The 17,714-nt window shown below is 56.3% G+C and overlaps 2 protein-coding genes and 1 non-coding gene across 3 annotated transcripts in view; all 3 read left to right on the forward strand.

Annotated features, from left to right (window-relative positions):
• Positions 1-3,842, forward strand: part of TAF1B (TATA-box binding protein associated factor, RNA polymerase I subunit B) — a 39,065-nt gene extending 35,223 nt beyond the window's left edge. Inside the window, 2 exon segments of the mRNA XM_054728098.1 lie at positions 438-660; positions 2,795-3,842. Of these exon segments, the coding sequence (XP_054584073.1) occupies positions 438-660; positions 2,795-2,996 (425 nt within the window). The 3' untranslated portion in view covers positions 2,997-3,842.
• On the forward strand, positions 753-913 carry LOC129151975 (U1 spliceosomal RNA). The gene has a single exon (XR_008558681.1). It is a non-coding gene; the product is annotated as a U1 spliceosomal RNA (small nuclear RNA).
• Positions 3,843-12,379: 8,537 nt separating the features above from the next.
• The window catches only part of GRHL1 (grainyhead like transcription factor 1), a 56,357-nt gene continuing 51,022 nt past the window's right edge, over positions 12,380-17,714 (forward strand). Inside the window, exons 1-2 of the mRNA XM_054728097.1 lie at positions 12,380-12,509; positions 15,693-15,879. Coding sequence (XP_054584072.1) covers positions 12,490-12,509; positions 15,693-15,879 — 207 coding nt within the window. The 5' untranslated portion in view covers positions 12,380-12,489. The remainder of the gene's footprint in view (positions 12,510-15,692; positions 15,880-17,714) is intronic.

Below are 17,714 nucleotides of genomic sequence, written 5' to 3' on the forward strand. Positions count from 1 at the left end.
ATCGCCCCCCGCAGGACCCCAGGGCACAGCGCCCCCCGCAGGACCCCACGGCCACAGCGCCCCCCGCAGGACCCCACGGCCACCGCGCCCCCCCCCCCCCCCGCAGGAAATCCCCCAGGAAGCTACTTCCCCAAATAGCGGAGGCTCCTGCCAAATCTAAACACATCCTCTGGCTTCCGGAACTCTCTGTGGAGAACTGCCTTCAGGTTGTCTTGTTCATAAATGTGGTGAAATGTATGTGATAACATTGACATTCTCAGCCTTTTGTAGGAAGTCCCCCTGCACCCTCACCCACTCTCAGTTTCCCCAATGTCACTGATGATGCATTTGTCACACTAAGAAACCAACATTGGCGCATTGCTATCGAGTGAACTACAGATTTTTTTGGAATTAACATTAGAGTTCTTTTATTCCTTCCCTTTCCCCTCCATTTCCAGAGATGGTGGTGAATCTACAAAAACAATTCAGCACACTGGTTGACTCAGTACCAACGGCTGCAAAAAAAAGCCCTTCCAGTTTTCAGTTCCGCTGGACGGGAGAGGTCCCCGGCCCGGTCTGCTTCCACGGGCACAGCCTCCAGGGCGTCCTGTCCCGGAAAGGCCGGTCGCTGACGACCCTGAACTCACTCTACTGGCTGAGCACACAGAGGTTCTGCAGAAGGTGGGCGGCCCTCAGGCGGAGGGTGGGAAACGTGACACAGTCTCTGGTTTGCCCTGAGGGAGTATTCTTTTCTAATTAAAAAAGTCACATATATACTCACCTGGCAGGGGAGATGCCATGATCAGAAGGTGGTTTTCCCAGGGCGAGGCTCATCCATTGCACTCCGCATGTGCTGACCCTGCGATTTCCCCAAATGTGGGAAACTCGACTGCATAATTTGTGGTGGTGGGGACTGCGTTCGCACTCTCCCCTATTTAAAAAAAAAGTCACATCTAGCCCGGCCAGCAAGACTCAGTGGTTGAGTGTAGACCTATGAACCAGGAGGTCATGGTTCAATTCCCAGTCAGGACACATGCCTGAGTTGAGGGCTCCATCCCCAGTGTGGGGCATGCAGGAGGCAGCTGATCAATGATTCTCTCTCACCACTGATATTTCTATCTTTCCCTCTCCCTTCCTCTCCGAAATCAATAAAAGTATATTTAGCCCTAGCCGGTTTAGCTCAGTGGACAGAGCACTGGCCTTTGGACTGAGGGATCCCAGGTTTGATTCCAGTCAGGGGAACATGCCTGGGTTGCAGGCTCAATTCCCAGTGCGGGGGGCGTTCAGGAGGCAGCCAATCAATGATTCTCTCTCATCACTGATGTTTCTCTCTCTCTCTCCCTCTCCTTTCCTCTTTGAAATCAATACAAATATATATTTATATATATTTTATATATAATATATAATATATATTTTTTTAAAAAACCATGTCCTTGGCTGAGGATTTAAATATGTGTGTGTGTGTGTGTGTGTGTGTGTGTGTGTGTGTGTATTATAAATATATTTCTATTGATTTCAGAGAGGAAGGGAGAGGGAAAGAGAGAAACATCAATGATGAGAGAGAATCATGGATCGGCTGCCTTCTGCATGCCCCACACTGGGGATCAAGCCCACAACCCAAGCATGTGCCCTGACCGGAAATTGAACTGTGACTCCTGATTCATAGATCGATGTTCAACTACTGAGCCAGGCCAGCCGGGCTAAAAATATATATATATTTAAAGCAAAGCCATAATACCATTAACCAGACATAAAATAAACTAATAATAATTCCTTCATATTATCAAACATGCAGTCACTTTTTAGATTTTCCCGATTGTCGTGTATTTTTTTTAAATAGCTCAGAATCCAAGATCCATACCTTGCATGTGGCTGAGATTCCCGTAAGTGGTTAGTCTGTAAATTCCTCCTTTATCTCCTGCTGTCCCCGTGCAATCTACTGGCTGAGTAATGAGGTCATGAGTTCTGCACAACTTCCCGCACCATATAGATGGAGTCACAGTCCCGTGTCCCCGTATTACCTGCCTCGGGGCAGTGAGAGATTTCGATTTGAGTAGAGATTTGGTGGTAGTTAGAGGCTGTGTTAGATGCAGGATCTGCTACTGTAGAATAAGTGGCGTTGCTGTGGGGACTGCTCCTGTGACAGGCACAGGATTGGAGGCTGCCTCATCAAGTCTGGTGTCTTATTTTGGGTGCGGGTAGGGAATATTAGCTTTCTTTTATTTGTTTTAATATATTTTATTGATTTTTCACAGAGAGGAAGGGAGAGGGATAGAGAGCTAGAAACATCGATGAGAGAGAAACATCGACCAGCTGCCTCCTGCACACCCCCCACTGGGGATGTGCCCGCAACCAAGGTACATGCCCTTGACCGGAATCGAACCTGGGACCTTTCAGTCCGCAGACCGACGCTCTATCCACTGAGCCAAACCGGTTTCGGCTCTTTTATTTGTTTTAAAAAATTTTTATTTGTTTTAAAAAATGGTCCAGAACCACTGCCTTCTGCTTTGTTTGCCTTGATCATGGTAAGAAGTGGGGGATCCTGGGAAGGAGTGGCCGAGCCCTGGACCAGGGGCTGGAAGAGCTGGCTCCAGTCCCCTGTGCGTCCCTGCCATGGTGGCCAGGGGCAGGGCCAAAGCTCTTCCCTTTGTAAAACATAGGAGTTTTACCACATTGTTCTAAGTTTCCTTTCAACTCAGCTGACTATTTTAAGCCGAAACATATGTACTTGTTCAGTTATTTGGGAGATGTCCCGGGGCAGATGCGGCATTTCCAGGTGGCCGTTGCAGATGACGTCTCCTCTGCTTCCTTCTAGCTATTGTAAGCATGTGACAACCTATGAAGAGTCCAACTTCTCACTGAGCTACCAGTTTGTAATAAATCTCTTCTCCTTCCTGCTGAGAGTCAAGACCTACTTCCTCCACGAAGAAGTGAGCTTAATTGAAAAGAGACTTTTTAAGACAAAATACAGTAAAGCAAAAACGAAACCTTCAAGATCCAGGAAAGTGAGAAAATGAGAAAAGCAAAATAGACCCTTCCTAGGGAAAATATTTTATATTAAAATTAAAATATTAAAATATTTTAATTTTAATATAACAGTCCAAGAAGTATGAAAAATAGAATTTTTTGCCTATATATCCATACATAGACATGCATACATATAGTTCATATATGTGTCGATTGTGCTTATAAAGTGTGTATAAGTGAGCTCTGAGTTTATTTTTTTAATTATAAATATTTTTTGAGAAAATTAAAAAGCAATGTTACATAAATGGTATCCAGATATTTCTATTCATTGTATTTTAGAGCTAAATTTGCCTTTTAAACTAGATCACTTCCTTATTCTTTATGTCCCAAAGTAAACCCCAGATGGATCAAAGATCAAACATTCTCGTCGTTTATAAGCGTCAGAGGAAAGCAGGCCTGAAGGCTCCGGTGGTCTGGGGACAGGGAAGGACCTCCTAAGCCTGAAACCAGAGGCAAAAGGCAAGATTGATCATATGACGGCAGCCGAAAGCCAGCGGGAAACTGGAAAGAGTGGTAGCATTTGAAGGAATGATCTCCGAATGGATCAATAATCCTAAAGCCCCAGCGGAGTGCCGGGCTGCGCAGGAGACGGGAACAGACCGCCTTCTGAACAAGGAAGCACCAAGCCGGACAAGGGACGTGGCGGGAAGGCAGCCTCGCTCTGCGAGAGACGCTCCCCGGCGCCGGGTCCTTCAGGCGGCTCAGGCGCGTTCGCCACTGGACTCGTGATCTTTGCTGATTTGGGTGGAATCCCTTTTATGGACAAATCTTATTTATCTTTTTAAATTAAATTCCATGCCACTGCAGTGAAACATAATTTTACCCCTGAGGTGCGATTTCCCGGTCTCAGACCCAGTCGCGATCGTCCGTGGGAGACCGGAGGCGTCTGGGCTGCAGGTGGGATACAGACCCTTCGGGGGGAGAGTCTACCTGTTCCAGGCCTCCTGTCCGTCTGTGCTCACAGCCATGCCAACAGCGGGATGTGCAGGAGCTGAGTTAAGTCTCATGGTGTTCGTGGGCTTCGTATCAAATGTGGATCATCCGAACGTCATGTGAAGCCGTTACTACGCACCTGTCCTGTACTGAACATTTTACATGTCTTCTCATTGAATATAGCTGGAGAAATCTATCTACAGCTGTAGCAATGAAAGGTTGAGGCACAGTAGGTTAAAACAAAAGCTTTAAAATTTTTTAATTTAAAAATTAAATCAGTGAATGTACAGTGAAAGTCTGTTCCCATGAGAATACAGAACATTGGCCCCCAAACCTCATTAACCTACTGGGGCATCTCATACATTTTGAACATAGTTTTGTTGTGTGTATGGGTTTTTTCCCTCTTAATCCTTGAAGAAGAAAAAAAGTGGGTTTCTTTAGGCAGTTCGAGGTTCTGTGTTAGACTTAACCGCACAGGGCGTGTGTCCTCCCTCCGCTCTGGCTCCCGGCCCATCGGGTCAGCCAGCATGATTACGGGATGTAATGATGGCTGGCAGCGCCTTATCTCCCTGGAGGGGCGGCAGGCCTGTCATTGCCACAAAGTTGGGCCTTTCACGCCCAAGGAAAGGAGGCGAGCCCAGGGCTGGGGTGTCCACAGGTCTTCGTTATCTGTGGGTGTCTTTTCTTCCATGGCACAAAGCCACGGAGAAGAAGGAGAAGAATCAGTATAACCCGCCCTGCGCATCTCCCCACAGAGGGTGCTTTGCTCAGAGGACGGAGGAGCCCCTTCCCGGCCCCGGGAGCCCTGAGGGAGGCCCAGGGTGGCTGCGGAGTGTGTGGCCCCTGGGTGCCCCGCAGGCAGTAGAGGGGGGTCCTGGGTCGCAGCGGGACCTCCATTCAGAACGCCCCTGCGCTCCCGAGAGCTGAGGACGTCACGCAGCGGTCAGCCTCGGCATGTTCTCCGGGAAGTCCGCTCCCGTTGCCGTTGTGCCCTGCGAAGCGTTCAGGGTAAAGCGATGCCGGTGCCAGGCTTGCCGGCCCTGCGCGGGGCTGAGGCGCCGCGGAAGGTTCCTTTACAGACGCAGCCCGCTGCCCTCGCAGCGCTGTCTCCTGGAGCAATCCGTGCCCGTGTGGTGGGTGTTCGTATTGAACTGGGCGACTCCCAGGTATTCCCAAAGGAATGTTTAAGTTAAAACATCACTTAAATGTAATTATCTTTTGTCACCATTGCTGTCCACATTAATTCAGATTAAGGTAAACGATACCTACAATGGAAAAGGTGGTCTCTGAATTTTATTTTTTAAATATGTATTTTATTGATTTTTTACAGAGAGGAATGGAGAGGGAGAGGAATAGAGAGTTAGAAACATCGATGAGAGAGAAACATCGATCAGCTGCCTCCTGTACACTCCCTACTGGGGATGTGCCCGCAACCAAGGTACATGCCCTTGACCGGAATCGAACCTGGGACCCTTGAGTCCGCAGGCCGACGCTCTATCCACCGAGCCAAACCGGTTAGGGCTAAATTTTAAAACTCTCAAGGTGAAAAGTAGGAGAAAAAAAATATTTTTTCACCACATTAGAGGTTCAGGAAATATTGTAAACCATGTTTATTTCTGTTTACCTTTCCCTCCTTAGACACTCACACCAGAAGGAAAGTCTCCCCGGGAAAGTCCTCTGCTCAGCCCTGTCCCCTGGGCAGTCCCCCTCCCCCGGGGCCTGGGCCCGGCCTCCTCCCACTGCCCTGGGCTGCCAGTCCTGCCACAGGCAGTGCCCGTGCCCACCCGTCCACTCCTCACCATCTACCCAGTCCCTCCAGGCCCTGCGTCAGCGTCGGGGTGCTCCGTGACACTGTGCCGGGCCCCCTCGTCACTCAGGCTTGACGGTCAGAGTGGGTGTGGTGGCCTCAGACCCCCCGGCACCCCGCTCCCAGCCTCAGGCACAGCGGGAGGGGCTGCCGGCTTCTCCCCGCAGCGTGCCCATTCCTCAGCACCCCCTCCCATTTCCTGGGGCCGACCGACCACCTACATTTGTGCCCCGTTCTCCCAACTCGCAGCAAGCCTGAGACTGGGGGCCGCCATCCAACCGACGTGCAGCCAGTGTCTTCGATTGTAGCGATGGCGATAAAAGGGAAGTTACAGAAGGCTTCCTCCTCAGGAGTTACTGCTGGGCAGTGACGAACTGACTGACTGCATGAGCTCAGGTGTCTGCCTTCCGAATGCTGGTTGTGGGTCAAACTGGAGTGCTTTCACACTGGAGGGGGAAGTGGGCATGGCGTTTGCCCCTGCGCCCCCTCGGGCTCCCCAAATATCCGTGCGGTGCTTACGTCGGCGCTGTTCTGAGCAGCGGACACCTCGCCTCTTTTCCCCCCGAGTGACCCTGCGACGTGGTCTCTGTCATTTCACAGACAAGGAGCAGCCGGTCTGTCCCGGCAGCCGCTCCAGCATCGGGTTCCCAGCCGCGGAGACCTCAGCCCCGGCCATGCCAGGCTCCAATGGAAGGACCCCAGTGCCACTCACTGCAAAGGAGGAAACATGAGCACCTGTGGCTGGAGTATATCCTCACCCGCCCCCCCAAACCTCCACCCCAAACCTGTTTGTCCTCTACGCACCCTGTCTCTCATCGCAGCGCCGTGGCCTAATCACCCACCGCCAGCCCCTCCCTCCCTGTCACCCCAGCAGCTCACCCGTCACTCACCCGAGGGTTCCACCGCCAGGCACCTGGCGGGCGGCTCTCCAGGCCTCCGAAGACGTCCCTGCCCAGCGCAGGCCCCCAGCATGCCGCTCCTGTGGGCTGCAAGAGCCCTCTCCTTCCTGAGACCCTGTCATTCCTCTCCCAGGTGGTTCCCCAATAGATCTGCTAACACCGTGAGGCCCCAAGCCCTCCCTCCCGTGGCTCCTGGCTGCCTACAGCCGATGGCTTGGCGGGCCGGGTGGGGTGGGGTGGGGTGGGGGTGGGGGGTCCATTAGAGTGTCGCCTCCCTTGCCCTGCTCCCTCAATCTCAGGCACGGGGCTCCTGAACAAGTGGGAATGTCACAACCTCAGGGCCTTGGCCCGTGCTGTGTTCTCTGTTGGAGATGGCCTCCCCCTTCTCAGGAGAGCCCACCTCCCGGGACCCTGCTGGAGCGCCCTCCCCTCCGCTCCCCACCTCGGCCCGGGCAGAAGCCTTCTTTCCAAAGCACCCGAGCGAGCGCACCCCGCCCCAGGCCTTGGCAACGTGCGTGCCGCTGTCCTGGGCCTCCAGGTCAGACAGCGTGAGCGCTGGACCGCGATTCAGTCGTGTGCCCCCGAGGGCTGGGCGGGAGATTCGGAGGCCAAGAAATGGGAGAGCTTAGGCGAGAAACAGAATTCACCAAGATAAACAGTATGGGCAACATTTCCCACAGGTCTCCGTAACCACGGGGCTGTTCACGTCCACTTCCCCCCGCAGCCCCTGGGAAAGTGTGCAGGCCAGCCCTGCGCCCGGTCAGGGAGAGCCTGGACGTGCGCTCTGCTTTACAAGGACCGGGCACGTACTAAGAAGGACCGGGCACGTACTAAGAGGCATTTTGTGTGCTTTGCCTGGTCCTCTGTCTACATGTTAACAGAGTTCCAGCCTGGCCAGCGTGGCTCAGGGGTTGAGCGTCGAACTATGAACTCTCTCCCTCACCCTTCCTCTCTGAAATCAATATGTATATATGATTTCCAGGCTCAGAGTTAGTGTCTCCACCTGCGGATCCCACCGTGTGGCCCGGAGTAGTCCCTTGGGGTGTGGGGATGCCTTGAGGAGCTTTTAGTAAAAGGACAGAAGGATGCCCAGCTGCACCCGTGCCCACGAGCGTTCCAGACCAGACAACCAGTCCCCGCCCTCCACGGAAAGCAAGCCCACGCGGAAAAGCCACTTCTCTCCCGCTTTCTCGCTGCCGCAAAACTCTCCAGATTTGTCCCTGCCTCGAGCCCAGCGGCCAGCTTTTCTCTTCACGGTGCTCACCAACAGGAGTCACTGCGAACGGGCAGAAGTGAGTCCCAGAGCACGTGAATTTCAAGCCAAGGAACCCAGCTGGGGAGGGACCGCGACCATGAAATGCAGGTTTGGGGCGGGACTTAACCCTCTCTCTGGTTTCCCACCTACAAAGTGGGGCAACAACTCAGCCACTTTAAATGGACATTATTTTATTTTTAAAACATATTTTTATTGATTTCGGAGAGGGAGATAGAAACATCAATGATGAGAGAGAATCATGGACCGGCTGCCTCCTGCACACCCCACACTGGGGATGGAGCCCACAACCCGGGCCTGTGCCCTGACTGGGAATCAAACCGTGACCTCCTGGTTCCTAGGGCACCGCTCAGCCACGGAGCCACGCCGGCCGGGCCCAAAGGGCTGTTAAGAATCCACTGAGCTCAGGCACGCGAGCACTTTGCCCACTGAACTCTGCCGAAGGAAGACTAGTGTCATTACCTTCCTGAATAACAATGATCGGGCCTCTATAGCAGTGGTCGGCAAACTCATCAGTCAACAGAGCCAAATATCAACAGGACAACGATTGAAATTCCTTTTGAGAGCCACATTTTTTAAACTTAAGCTTCTTCTAACGCCACTTCTTCAACATAGACTCGCCCAGGCCGTGGTATTTTGTGGAAGAGCCACACTCAAGGGTCCAGAGAGCCGCATGTGGCTCGCGAGCCGCAGTTTGCCGACCACGGCTCTATAACACTCTTATGCCTGTCCAGGTTGTGAGCGATTTCTCTGTGGAGACGCAGTTTCTGTCCCTCGTTGTAAGAAAACGCAGGGCAGTGAAACCTGTCGCACTGATGGGGTCCCAGTCGTCTGGCATTGTCTGAGGCCCTTCACGGAACCAAACCAGCGGCACTGTGGGTGAGAGGGGTCGTGACCCCACAGTCCCCGCTGAGGAGACGGGGCTCAGACGTTAAGTGGCTTCTTGAGTCACAGAGCTGCGAGGAGGGCGGGGACGCCACCCTCCCCTCCACGCCCGTCTCTCCCGAGTGGACGGCTCTCGGCTCACAGCGGGCGCTGACAGACGGCGAGACACCGGCTCTGGCGAGCGGGGCGGGCCGGGCCGTCGGTGTCAGGCGTGCAGGCCGCCGTTGTGCCGCAGCCACGTCAGGGCCCTCCAAGGCCGCTGTTTCCTCGGGGCGAGGCCCTGTGTGCACGGGGCTGGTCAGTGAGGGTTCGGTCACGGGCCACCCCACAAGCCCTCGGAGGAACTGGCCAGGGCTCCCGCCCCCTCGTCTCCGCAGAGACGGCCACGGTGGAGTGCGGTGTGCCCGGCACTGTGCGGCCGTTGCCTTCTGTCAGCGCCACGGAGCGGGCACGGGTTTCCTCGTGCAGATGAGCACAGGCCTGGCAGAGAGGCAGATGGCTTAACGCAGTGGTCGGCAAACTGCGGCTCGCGAGCCACATGCAGCTCTCTGGACCCTTGAGTGTGGCTCTTCCATCAAATACCACGGCCTGGGCGAGTCTATTTGGAAGAAGTGGCGTTAGAAGAAGTTTAAGTTTAAAAAATGTGGCTCTCCAAAGAAATTTCAATCGTTGTGCTGTTGGTATTTGGCTCTGTTGACGGATGAGTTTGCCGACCACTGGCTTAACGTAAAAGCAGGCGGGTCTGAGATTCGAGTCCAGGTCTGATGGACTTCAAGGCACCTGCTCAGACTCAGGCAGAGCTGAGTTAGCAAAAGGCAGCGCCTGGGGAAGAGTGGCCGGCTGGGCACTGGGGGGGGGGGGGGCACTCCCAGGGGATGGCAAGGGTCCCGGAGGAGAAGGCATGGAGGTGGGCCTGGTGGGAACGCAGGAGTGGGGTGGGAGGGAAGAGAAGGAATGGCGGCGGCCGGGGGCCTGAGCTCGCCGGACGTGTCTTCTGACTGGGACATACATTTAGAAACATGTGTCGGGGACAGATGGGGAAGGGAATGAACTGAATGTGTTCCTGAAAACAGATCCTTTAAAATGTAATTTATTTAAACCAAAAGCAGTGAATAAGGAAGAACAGGCTCCATGCTCCGGTGGCGGGTCCAGGCTGAGGGACAGAAACTGCAAAGGCAGGAGGGCACCGTCAGAGGTGTCCGTGTCCCCAGGGCCCAGCACCGGGACAGGAAGCTGCCGGGAGCAGATGGGCGGCGGCTGGAGCTGAATCAAGGCCGTGGCCTCCGTGTGGCTAAAGGCTCATCTGACTTGACCCCTGGCAGCATGTGACCTGCCGGCCACACCGCCTCCTGTGTCACTTCTTCTCTCGGCTCCCATTTTCCTCCTGCAGCGCGATTCCCCCCTCTCCTCCTCCGCTGGGTCCCCTCTCCTCCTCCACCTCCTCCCGCCGGGTCCCCCCTCACCTCATCCTCCCCTCCACCTCCTCCGCCTTGCTGGCCCCTCTCCAGCCTGCGTTGGAGGTGCTGGCCCTGCTTTCTCCCCACCCGTCGCAGGCTTCCAGCACCGTCTCTGCGCTGACGCCTCCCTGGCCTCCAGATCACAGCCCACTGTCTGCTGAGCTCATGCACAAAGGGAACCCCGACCTCCCGAGACCCACGCCTGCAGCCTTCCCCATCTCGCCCACTGCCAAGCACCCCTCCCCCCCACCCCCCTGCTTCCAGCAGAACCCCTGGTTGTGGTCCCGGACTCCCTTGTCTTCCTCACACCCCACTCCCAATTTCAGGGTGTCTGCTGGTGCTGCCCTCAGCTAGACCGGAACCTGACCTCTCTCACCCACCCCTCCCTTCACACCCGGGGCTGGGGGTTTCCCTGCTCCCACCTTTGTCCCCCACCGCCCAGCAGCCAGGTTATTTAAAGAGAAGAGTGAGCCCTAGCTGGTTGGGCTCAGTGGATAGAGCGTCGGCCTGCAGACTGAAGGGTCCTGGGTTCGATTCCAGTCAGGAGCAGGTGCCCAAGTTCCGAGCTCCATCCCCAATATGGGGCGTGCAGGAGGCAGCCGACCCAGGATTCTCTCTCATCATTGATGTTTCTCTCTCTCTCTCCTCTCCCTTCCTCTCTTATCAATAAAAATACATAAAAAGAAAAAGACATGAGACCACACCCCTGCCTGAATCCAAACCCTCCAATGGGCCCCACCTCTCAGCAAAAACCCAAGTCCATACAGAGGCCTACCTGCCCTTTGTCCCGCTGCTCTGCCCCCTGCAGCCGTGCTGGTGCCCTGCTGTTCGTGCCCCCCACCTTCTGCAAAGCTGTGCCTCCCCCTGGGCCCTCCTCCCCCACCTCCTGGAAGGCCTCTCCCCCTCAAGCCTAAGCGGACTCCACCCCTGCTCCTCAGCGGCCTGCTCTGCGGTATGAACGGCCACTTGCTAACACACCATCTGATCGTCTTATTATTATCACTTTAGGGTCTGTTTGGGGGGGGGGGTGCTGAGGAAGGCACGGGTTTCGTCCATTCGCTGGCACCCCAGCATCTCGCTCAGTGCCTGGCAGCGGGCCTCACAATGTCTGTTGGTGAATGGGCAGGCCTCACCCTCCGGACGGACAGCTGGGCCGGGGTAGGTGGGAACGAATGGGGGCAGGAGGTGAGGGAGAGACTGCCCAGGGCTGCTGGAGGCGAGAGGGCAGGACAGACGGATGGATGGACGGACGGAGCCCGAGGAAGGAGCACTGGAGGGAGGGGCGCAGGCAGGGGGACCCCGCGGGCTCAGGGGGAGGTAGGCAGGGGATGGAAGTGGGAGACTGGCGGGTCCAGCAGTGAGGGGGGCCCAGGGGGAAGGGCAGGCACGGGACCGGGCGGCTCAGGGAGGCCACACCGCAGGGACCACCCGGCCTCCACCGAGGGGAACCCGGTTGGGAGGCCGTCGGTGTCCAGGGGCCGTCACGTGGGGGACAGGTGCGAGGGGTGAGCCGGGGGCTGGGGAGCCGGGCACGGGCGGCGGGCAGGCGAGGGGGGCAACGTGGGCGCTCCGCGGGCGCCCAGCCAGAGGCCTCCTGAGCGAGTGGGCGCGAACCGGGAGGTGACGGCAGGAGGAGGTCGCGGCGCTTCAGGGGCGGCGGGCTGCGGGGCGCCGGGGTGGGTGCGGCACCCGGCGGCGAGGCTCCGGCACCCGGCGGCGGAGGGCGTGGGCGGGCGGGCGGCGAAGGCAGAGCGCCCCGCGCCCGGGAAGGCGGCGCCAAGGCCCGGCCCGGCCCCCAGGGGGGCGGCCGAGGGCGCGACGGCGGGGCCGAGCGGCGACACAGCGCCCGGCCGCCCGGGGTGGGCGCGCGGAGGCCGCCGGGGGGCGGCAGGTGCGCGCGAGGCGGGACGGGCGGGAGGCACCGGCGCGCCACCCCCTCGCGACTGGGCCCCGTCGCCCCCGTCCGGGCGCCCCGCGCGCCGGCCAATCAGGAGGCGCCGCCGGCCGCCCCGGCCCCCGAGGCCCCGCCCCGAGCCGCCGGCGCCAGCCAATGGGCGGCCGGGCCCGGGCTCCCAGTGCGCGCAGCCCGCGCGGACCCGCTCAGAGCGAGAAAAGCGAACCCAACCCGTCGGGGCTGCCGCTCCGGACCCGCCGCCGCCTCCCCCCGGCTCGGGTGTACCGTCCCAACCCGAAAGTCCAGTTCGGCGGCCCGGCGCGGCGAGGAGCGCGATGACACAGGAGTACGACAAGTGAGTGAGCGCCGCGGCCGCCCGCCGCCGCCGCACCTGCCGCGAGGCCCGGCGGAGCGAGGCCGGCGGGCGCGGGGACGGGCGGGCGCGGCGCGGGGCGAGCGGGGGGCGCGCGGCCGGTCGCCTGCTTTCTTCTCAGCCCCTCGGCGCCATTGTTCACCGAAGCCCCCTGGGGGGGGACCCTGGCCTTGGAGACTGGACTCCGTGGGGTCCCCTCCCCTCCCCCGCCTCAGCGTCCTCGTCCGGGGGGACCACCCACTGGCGCGCCCCCATCTCTGCTCCCCGGTGGCCCGGTGCGCGGAGGAGACTCCGGGCGCCCGGCCTCGAGGGCTGCGGCCCGAACGCCCGCCCCCTGCCCCGCGTCCCGCGTCCCCAGCGGGTCGCCCTCGGTCGCCTCTGCCCCGTGGAGCCCGTGGAGCTCTGGCGACGCGCCCGCCCGCCCGCCCGCGGCTGCACAGGTGGAGGCTCCGGGTGACCCCGCCGCTGCGGGTCGGGGCGCCGGCCGGGGAGACTGGCCGCCGGGAGAAGCCGGGGCAGGGCCGCCGCGGGCCCCGCCGCCTCCCCTCCCGGGAGTGAGGACGGGGAGCGGGAGATGCGCCGCCCGCGCGGTGGTGTCCTCCCCGCTGCGGGTCCCCGCGCCCGGAGCCTTCGCCATCGGGGGAAGCGCTTGGAAGCCCCGGCCGGACGCGCCCCTCGGAGTTTGGGATTAAAGGCGTGTTTTGAAAACGTAAGGTGGCGACATCAGCGGCTCCGTGTAGGGGACACCGGGGGAGGGATCGTCCTGTGTTCTCCTGGCAGCTTTTCTGTAAACGTAAAATTGTTCCAAAATTAAAATATATATATATTTAAAAGAACCGCACCAAACCAAACCAGTGTGTGTAAGGGCGCTGTTTTTCTGGGTGAGTAGGTTCGATATTTAAGTGCGGAATATATCCTGATCTTTGGCTGTCGAATAGGCACTTGGGTATTCTGGTTTTTCTGAGTGACCCCTCGAAGTCACACATCGGAAGTCTCTGCCAGATGACGGAGGAGAGGACTCCCCCAGGGCCGGGGTGGGCCCTGAGGACTGGCAATGGCGAGTCCGGTGAGAAAGTGGACAGAGGCGGCCGGGTTCCTGGTTATTTCTTACCGTATACGTTTCCTAAGGCACATTTCCCCCAAGCCGGCCTTTTGGCCTCGGGCACATTGTGGGAACGTGAGACCCCGTCTGGGTGATCGCAATCGAGAGGATTCGCAAGAACGACTCGGTTTTCTGATGCTTCCACCCAGGCGGGCCAGGCGTGGGAGAAGGGAAGCCGAAAAACGAGCTTTATGGGAATGGGATGAGCCAAGTGCTGTCTGTCACAATCTGTTGGAAGTAGCTATTAGCACAATTAATGATAGCTTAGCCGGAACACCAGCCCTCATCCCCGGCACCCTGGTCCCGCGGCCGGTGTGCCCGGCTCCTGGGGGCCCAGGGAATGCCCCCCCCCCTCCTATGCTGCTTTCTTTTCATCCAAACAGCCCCTGGTGTTCGTTTTGTGTTAAAATAGCACCCCACCTCAAGCCTTCTTTTTCTGCCAAGTGTAAGCGCCTGTGCCTTTAAGCCCTGACGTGAGGAAAAACACTGGCTTTGAAATAAGACTTAATTTTGACTGAGGATAAATTAAATTGTCGGATTCCCCTCAAACCCGCCCCCCCCCCCGCCCCCCTTTCAAAGGTGTTTTCCTGTTCTAAAAACCTGTATCTGTTTTTAAAGGGCCTGGGTGGTTGCCAAGCCCTAACCTTTGTTGATTACTTGAGAAGATAATCAGCCTCTCAGCGTTCACTTTCCGAGGAGGTGGGTCACCTTTAGGCAGTTTGCGCGTTTCGTTTGTGTGTTGCAATGAGAACTGAAGTTTGCCTGTTAGAATAGTGATCCCTCAGAGTTGTTCTGAACATTTAACTTTTTTTGTCTCTTAAACAAAACAACATACTATGTTTGGCCGGCGTGAGTGTTCTACTTTTTCTCTTTATTGACTTATTAAATAATGCCAAACTGAGGCTGTTTGCATTTCAAGTTTTTTAAATCAGTCATGTTTGCTTTAATCTCTGAAATCAAATCTTCTGTAAGAGTTGACTAAGACCCACGTTGGTTTTCTCTGGATTATCTTCCCACCCAACTACAGTGTTAAAATGAAACAGGTCTCGCCCCGAGTGGAAAGCTGGTGTAAAGATTTTTAAAACCAGATTTCCCTCCTGTTTTCTTAAAAATCTTTCTGTTCAGTGGCTTCGCTGATTGTTGTAGATTCTTGAGCGTTTATCTCCAAGATAAACAGTGAACTCCCAGGCCAGAACATGATGCCTGCGTATGGATTTACAGCCCCTTTGGCCACATTCCATCTCAATCTGCCGGGAATCCGGAGAATATTCATTCTCACATCCCCCGGAGGATTACACGGAGGATCCCTTCTTCTTCTTCCCGCCCCCTCCTCCTCTCGCTCGGCGGGAGGAGAGTTTTTAAGGCCTGGCATCAGCAGGAGAGAGCGGAGTAACGTGTAGCAGCATGAGGCCTGAGCCGTACATGTTCTCTTTAAGAGGGTTCGGCCTGATTGCGTTTCTGAACAGAATCAACACTGTTTGGCCTGGCTTGGTGTCCTTGGTTTTTGCTTATATGAAGTGTTTGAATAGCCTGGATTTTCTTGGAGGATCTTTTTTCCCTGCCAAACAGTACCTACATCCTGGGTTCCACGTGTGGGCTGGCTGCAGCTTCCCTGGCTGCCCACATGCCTTCTCTCTTCCTGGGTGACCCATCGGCCTGCAACTGAGTGGGCTGTCTTCTGGTCTTGTCATATATATATATATATATAATTGATTTCTGAGAGAAAGGGAGAGAGAGATAGAGATAGAAACATCAGTGAGAGAGAGTCATTGATCGGCTGCTTCCTGCACGTCCCACACTGGGAATTGAGCCCACAACCCAGGCATGTGCCCTGATGGGAATCGAATCGGGACCCCCTGGTTCATAGGTCGATGCTCAACGACTGAGCCACGCCCAGGCCGGGCTTCTGGTCTTGTCTTAACTTACTCCATCGGGTTATTGACGGAACAATGGGCTCTTTTATTGGGACGTCAATGGGGTGGTTGTGTGGCTCTTTAAAAATGAGCGTAGGGTGCCGTGCAGTGGAAATCTGTACCTGTGTGTGTTTTCTTATTTCCCTGAAGCAAACGGCCGGTGTTGGTTCTCCAGAATGACGCTCTGTACCCCCCGCGGCGCTCCTACACCAGCGAGGACGAAGCCTGGAAGTCCTTCCTGGAGAACCCGCTCACGGCAGCGACCAAGGCGATGATGAGCATCAACGGCGACGAGGACAGTGCGGCCGCGCTCGGCCTGCTCTATGACTACTACAAGGTCGGTGCGCCCGCCCGCACCCCTCAGCCCGCCGTGCGCCTGGCTCAGCGGCATCCGAAACAGTCATTTGCTGGGAGGATGTCCTGCGAGTTGCTTGTGTGGTGACTATAAATAGTTTAATGAGCGCTTTGAATTACTCCGGTTCAAAGCTGAGCATCGCCGATCCTAGAATCAAAGGGCTGTTTTTCAGACGGGAGGGGAGGCCAGCTGCCCCGCTCTCTCTGAAGGGGAGGCCGCGTGAAGGAAGAAGGTGGGGGTCTCACTGAGACGACCATTGACTGGAGGCGGTTCTCGCTGCTGTCAGGCGGCAGGGTTCATTCCGACGTCATCGGGGCGATTTCCTTTTCCCGAAATGAGGTTATAGAATAAGCCTTTGATTGGATTTGGTTTGGTTGTAGGACTCAGGAAAAACAAAGTACATTTTCTAGTCTTGGACTTCCTAGTTCTCAGGTCAGGATATATTTTGTTTCCTGTTTCTAGAGATTCGGATGAGTCTTAATTAAATAGTCTGTAATTAAATAGTCTGTCCTCTTGCTGGAGTTTCACACGGTGTTCACATACTTGACACCACTGTTCTGTTTTATTTTACTTATTTATTATTATTTTTAAATATATTTTTTTATTTTAATATATTTTATTGATTTTTTACAGAGAGGAAGAGAGAGGGATAGAGAGTTAGAAACATCGATGAGAGAGAATCATCGATCAGCTGCCTCTTGCACACCCCCTACTGGGGAATGTGCCCGCAACCAAGGTACATGCCCTGACCGGAATCGAACCTGGGACCTTTCAGTCTGCAGGCCGACGCTCTATCCACTGAGCCAAACCGGTTTTGGCAAATATATTTGTATTGATCTCAGAGAGGAAGAGGGAGAGAGGAACATCAATGATGAGAGAGAATCATGGATCGGCTGCCTCCTGCACGCTCCACACTGGGGATCCAGCCTGCCACCTGGGCCTGTGCCCTGTGCGAACTATGGCCTCCTGGTTCCTAGGTTGATGTTCAGCCCCTGAGCCACGCCCAGCCGGGCGACACCACTGCTTTGTGTCACCCTCCTGTCCTAGCAGTTCTAGCTGCCTCTCCCGGATCACCTGGGCTCTGCCAGACGTGTTCACACTGTGTGTGTTGCTCCGATGCCTCCAGAATCCCGGCAGCGTATGTGGCATTACCCCCGGTTTGCAGAGGAGAAAGCGGACGCTCTCAGGTCACACCCGCGTGAGTGCTGTAGCCAGGATCAGGCCTGGGCTGGTTTGTGCCAAAGCGATCGATCCCCTTCGGTGGGCCGTGCTGTCTCGGTGGGGTGCGCTGTGCGTGCCGGTTCACTTGGCAGTGCTGCTTTCCGACCAACAGCGGATACTCGGGCGGCTGCCTGTGACACTTCATATCTGCCATCGTTTGGTTTTGAAAACTTCCAAACCCATGGAAAGCTTAAAAACACAGGGCACTCGCTCCTTAATGCTTCCACCGGGACTGACAGTGGCCTGCCTTCTGGTACCTTCTGCCCTGTTCCCTTCCCCCAACACAAGAGATGCAGCGGGAAAGCCAAGAAGATGGCGTGGGCCCTCCACAGAGATCTAATGACCTTTTGGTAGGCGGGCATGGGGTCAGCGTGTTGTGCCTCAGGGCGAGGTCAGCGTTCTCTTCTTTGCCTGCGGACGGGGACTGTGGAGTAACTAATGACGCCGGGAGAAACCCTCTGGCAGCGCAGCCTCTAACGGCGCCCTTGAAGTGGAGCTTATTCTGCAGTCTGTTCTTTGGGCGGCTGGTTCACGGCCTCAGTCAGTGTAAAGCCACAAGTTCCTAGGTGCTAATTAGGAAGTTTGAACTTACATGT

The sequence above is a fragment of the Eptesicus fuscus genome, chromosome 16, assembly GCF_027574615.1.
Source record: "Eptesicus fuscus isolate TK198812 chromosome 16, DD_ASM_mEF_20220401, whole genome shotgun sequence".
NCBI lineage: Eukaryota > Metazoa > Chordata > Mammalia > Chiroptera > Vespertilionidae > Eptesicus > Eptesicus fuscus.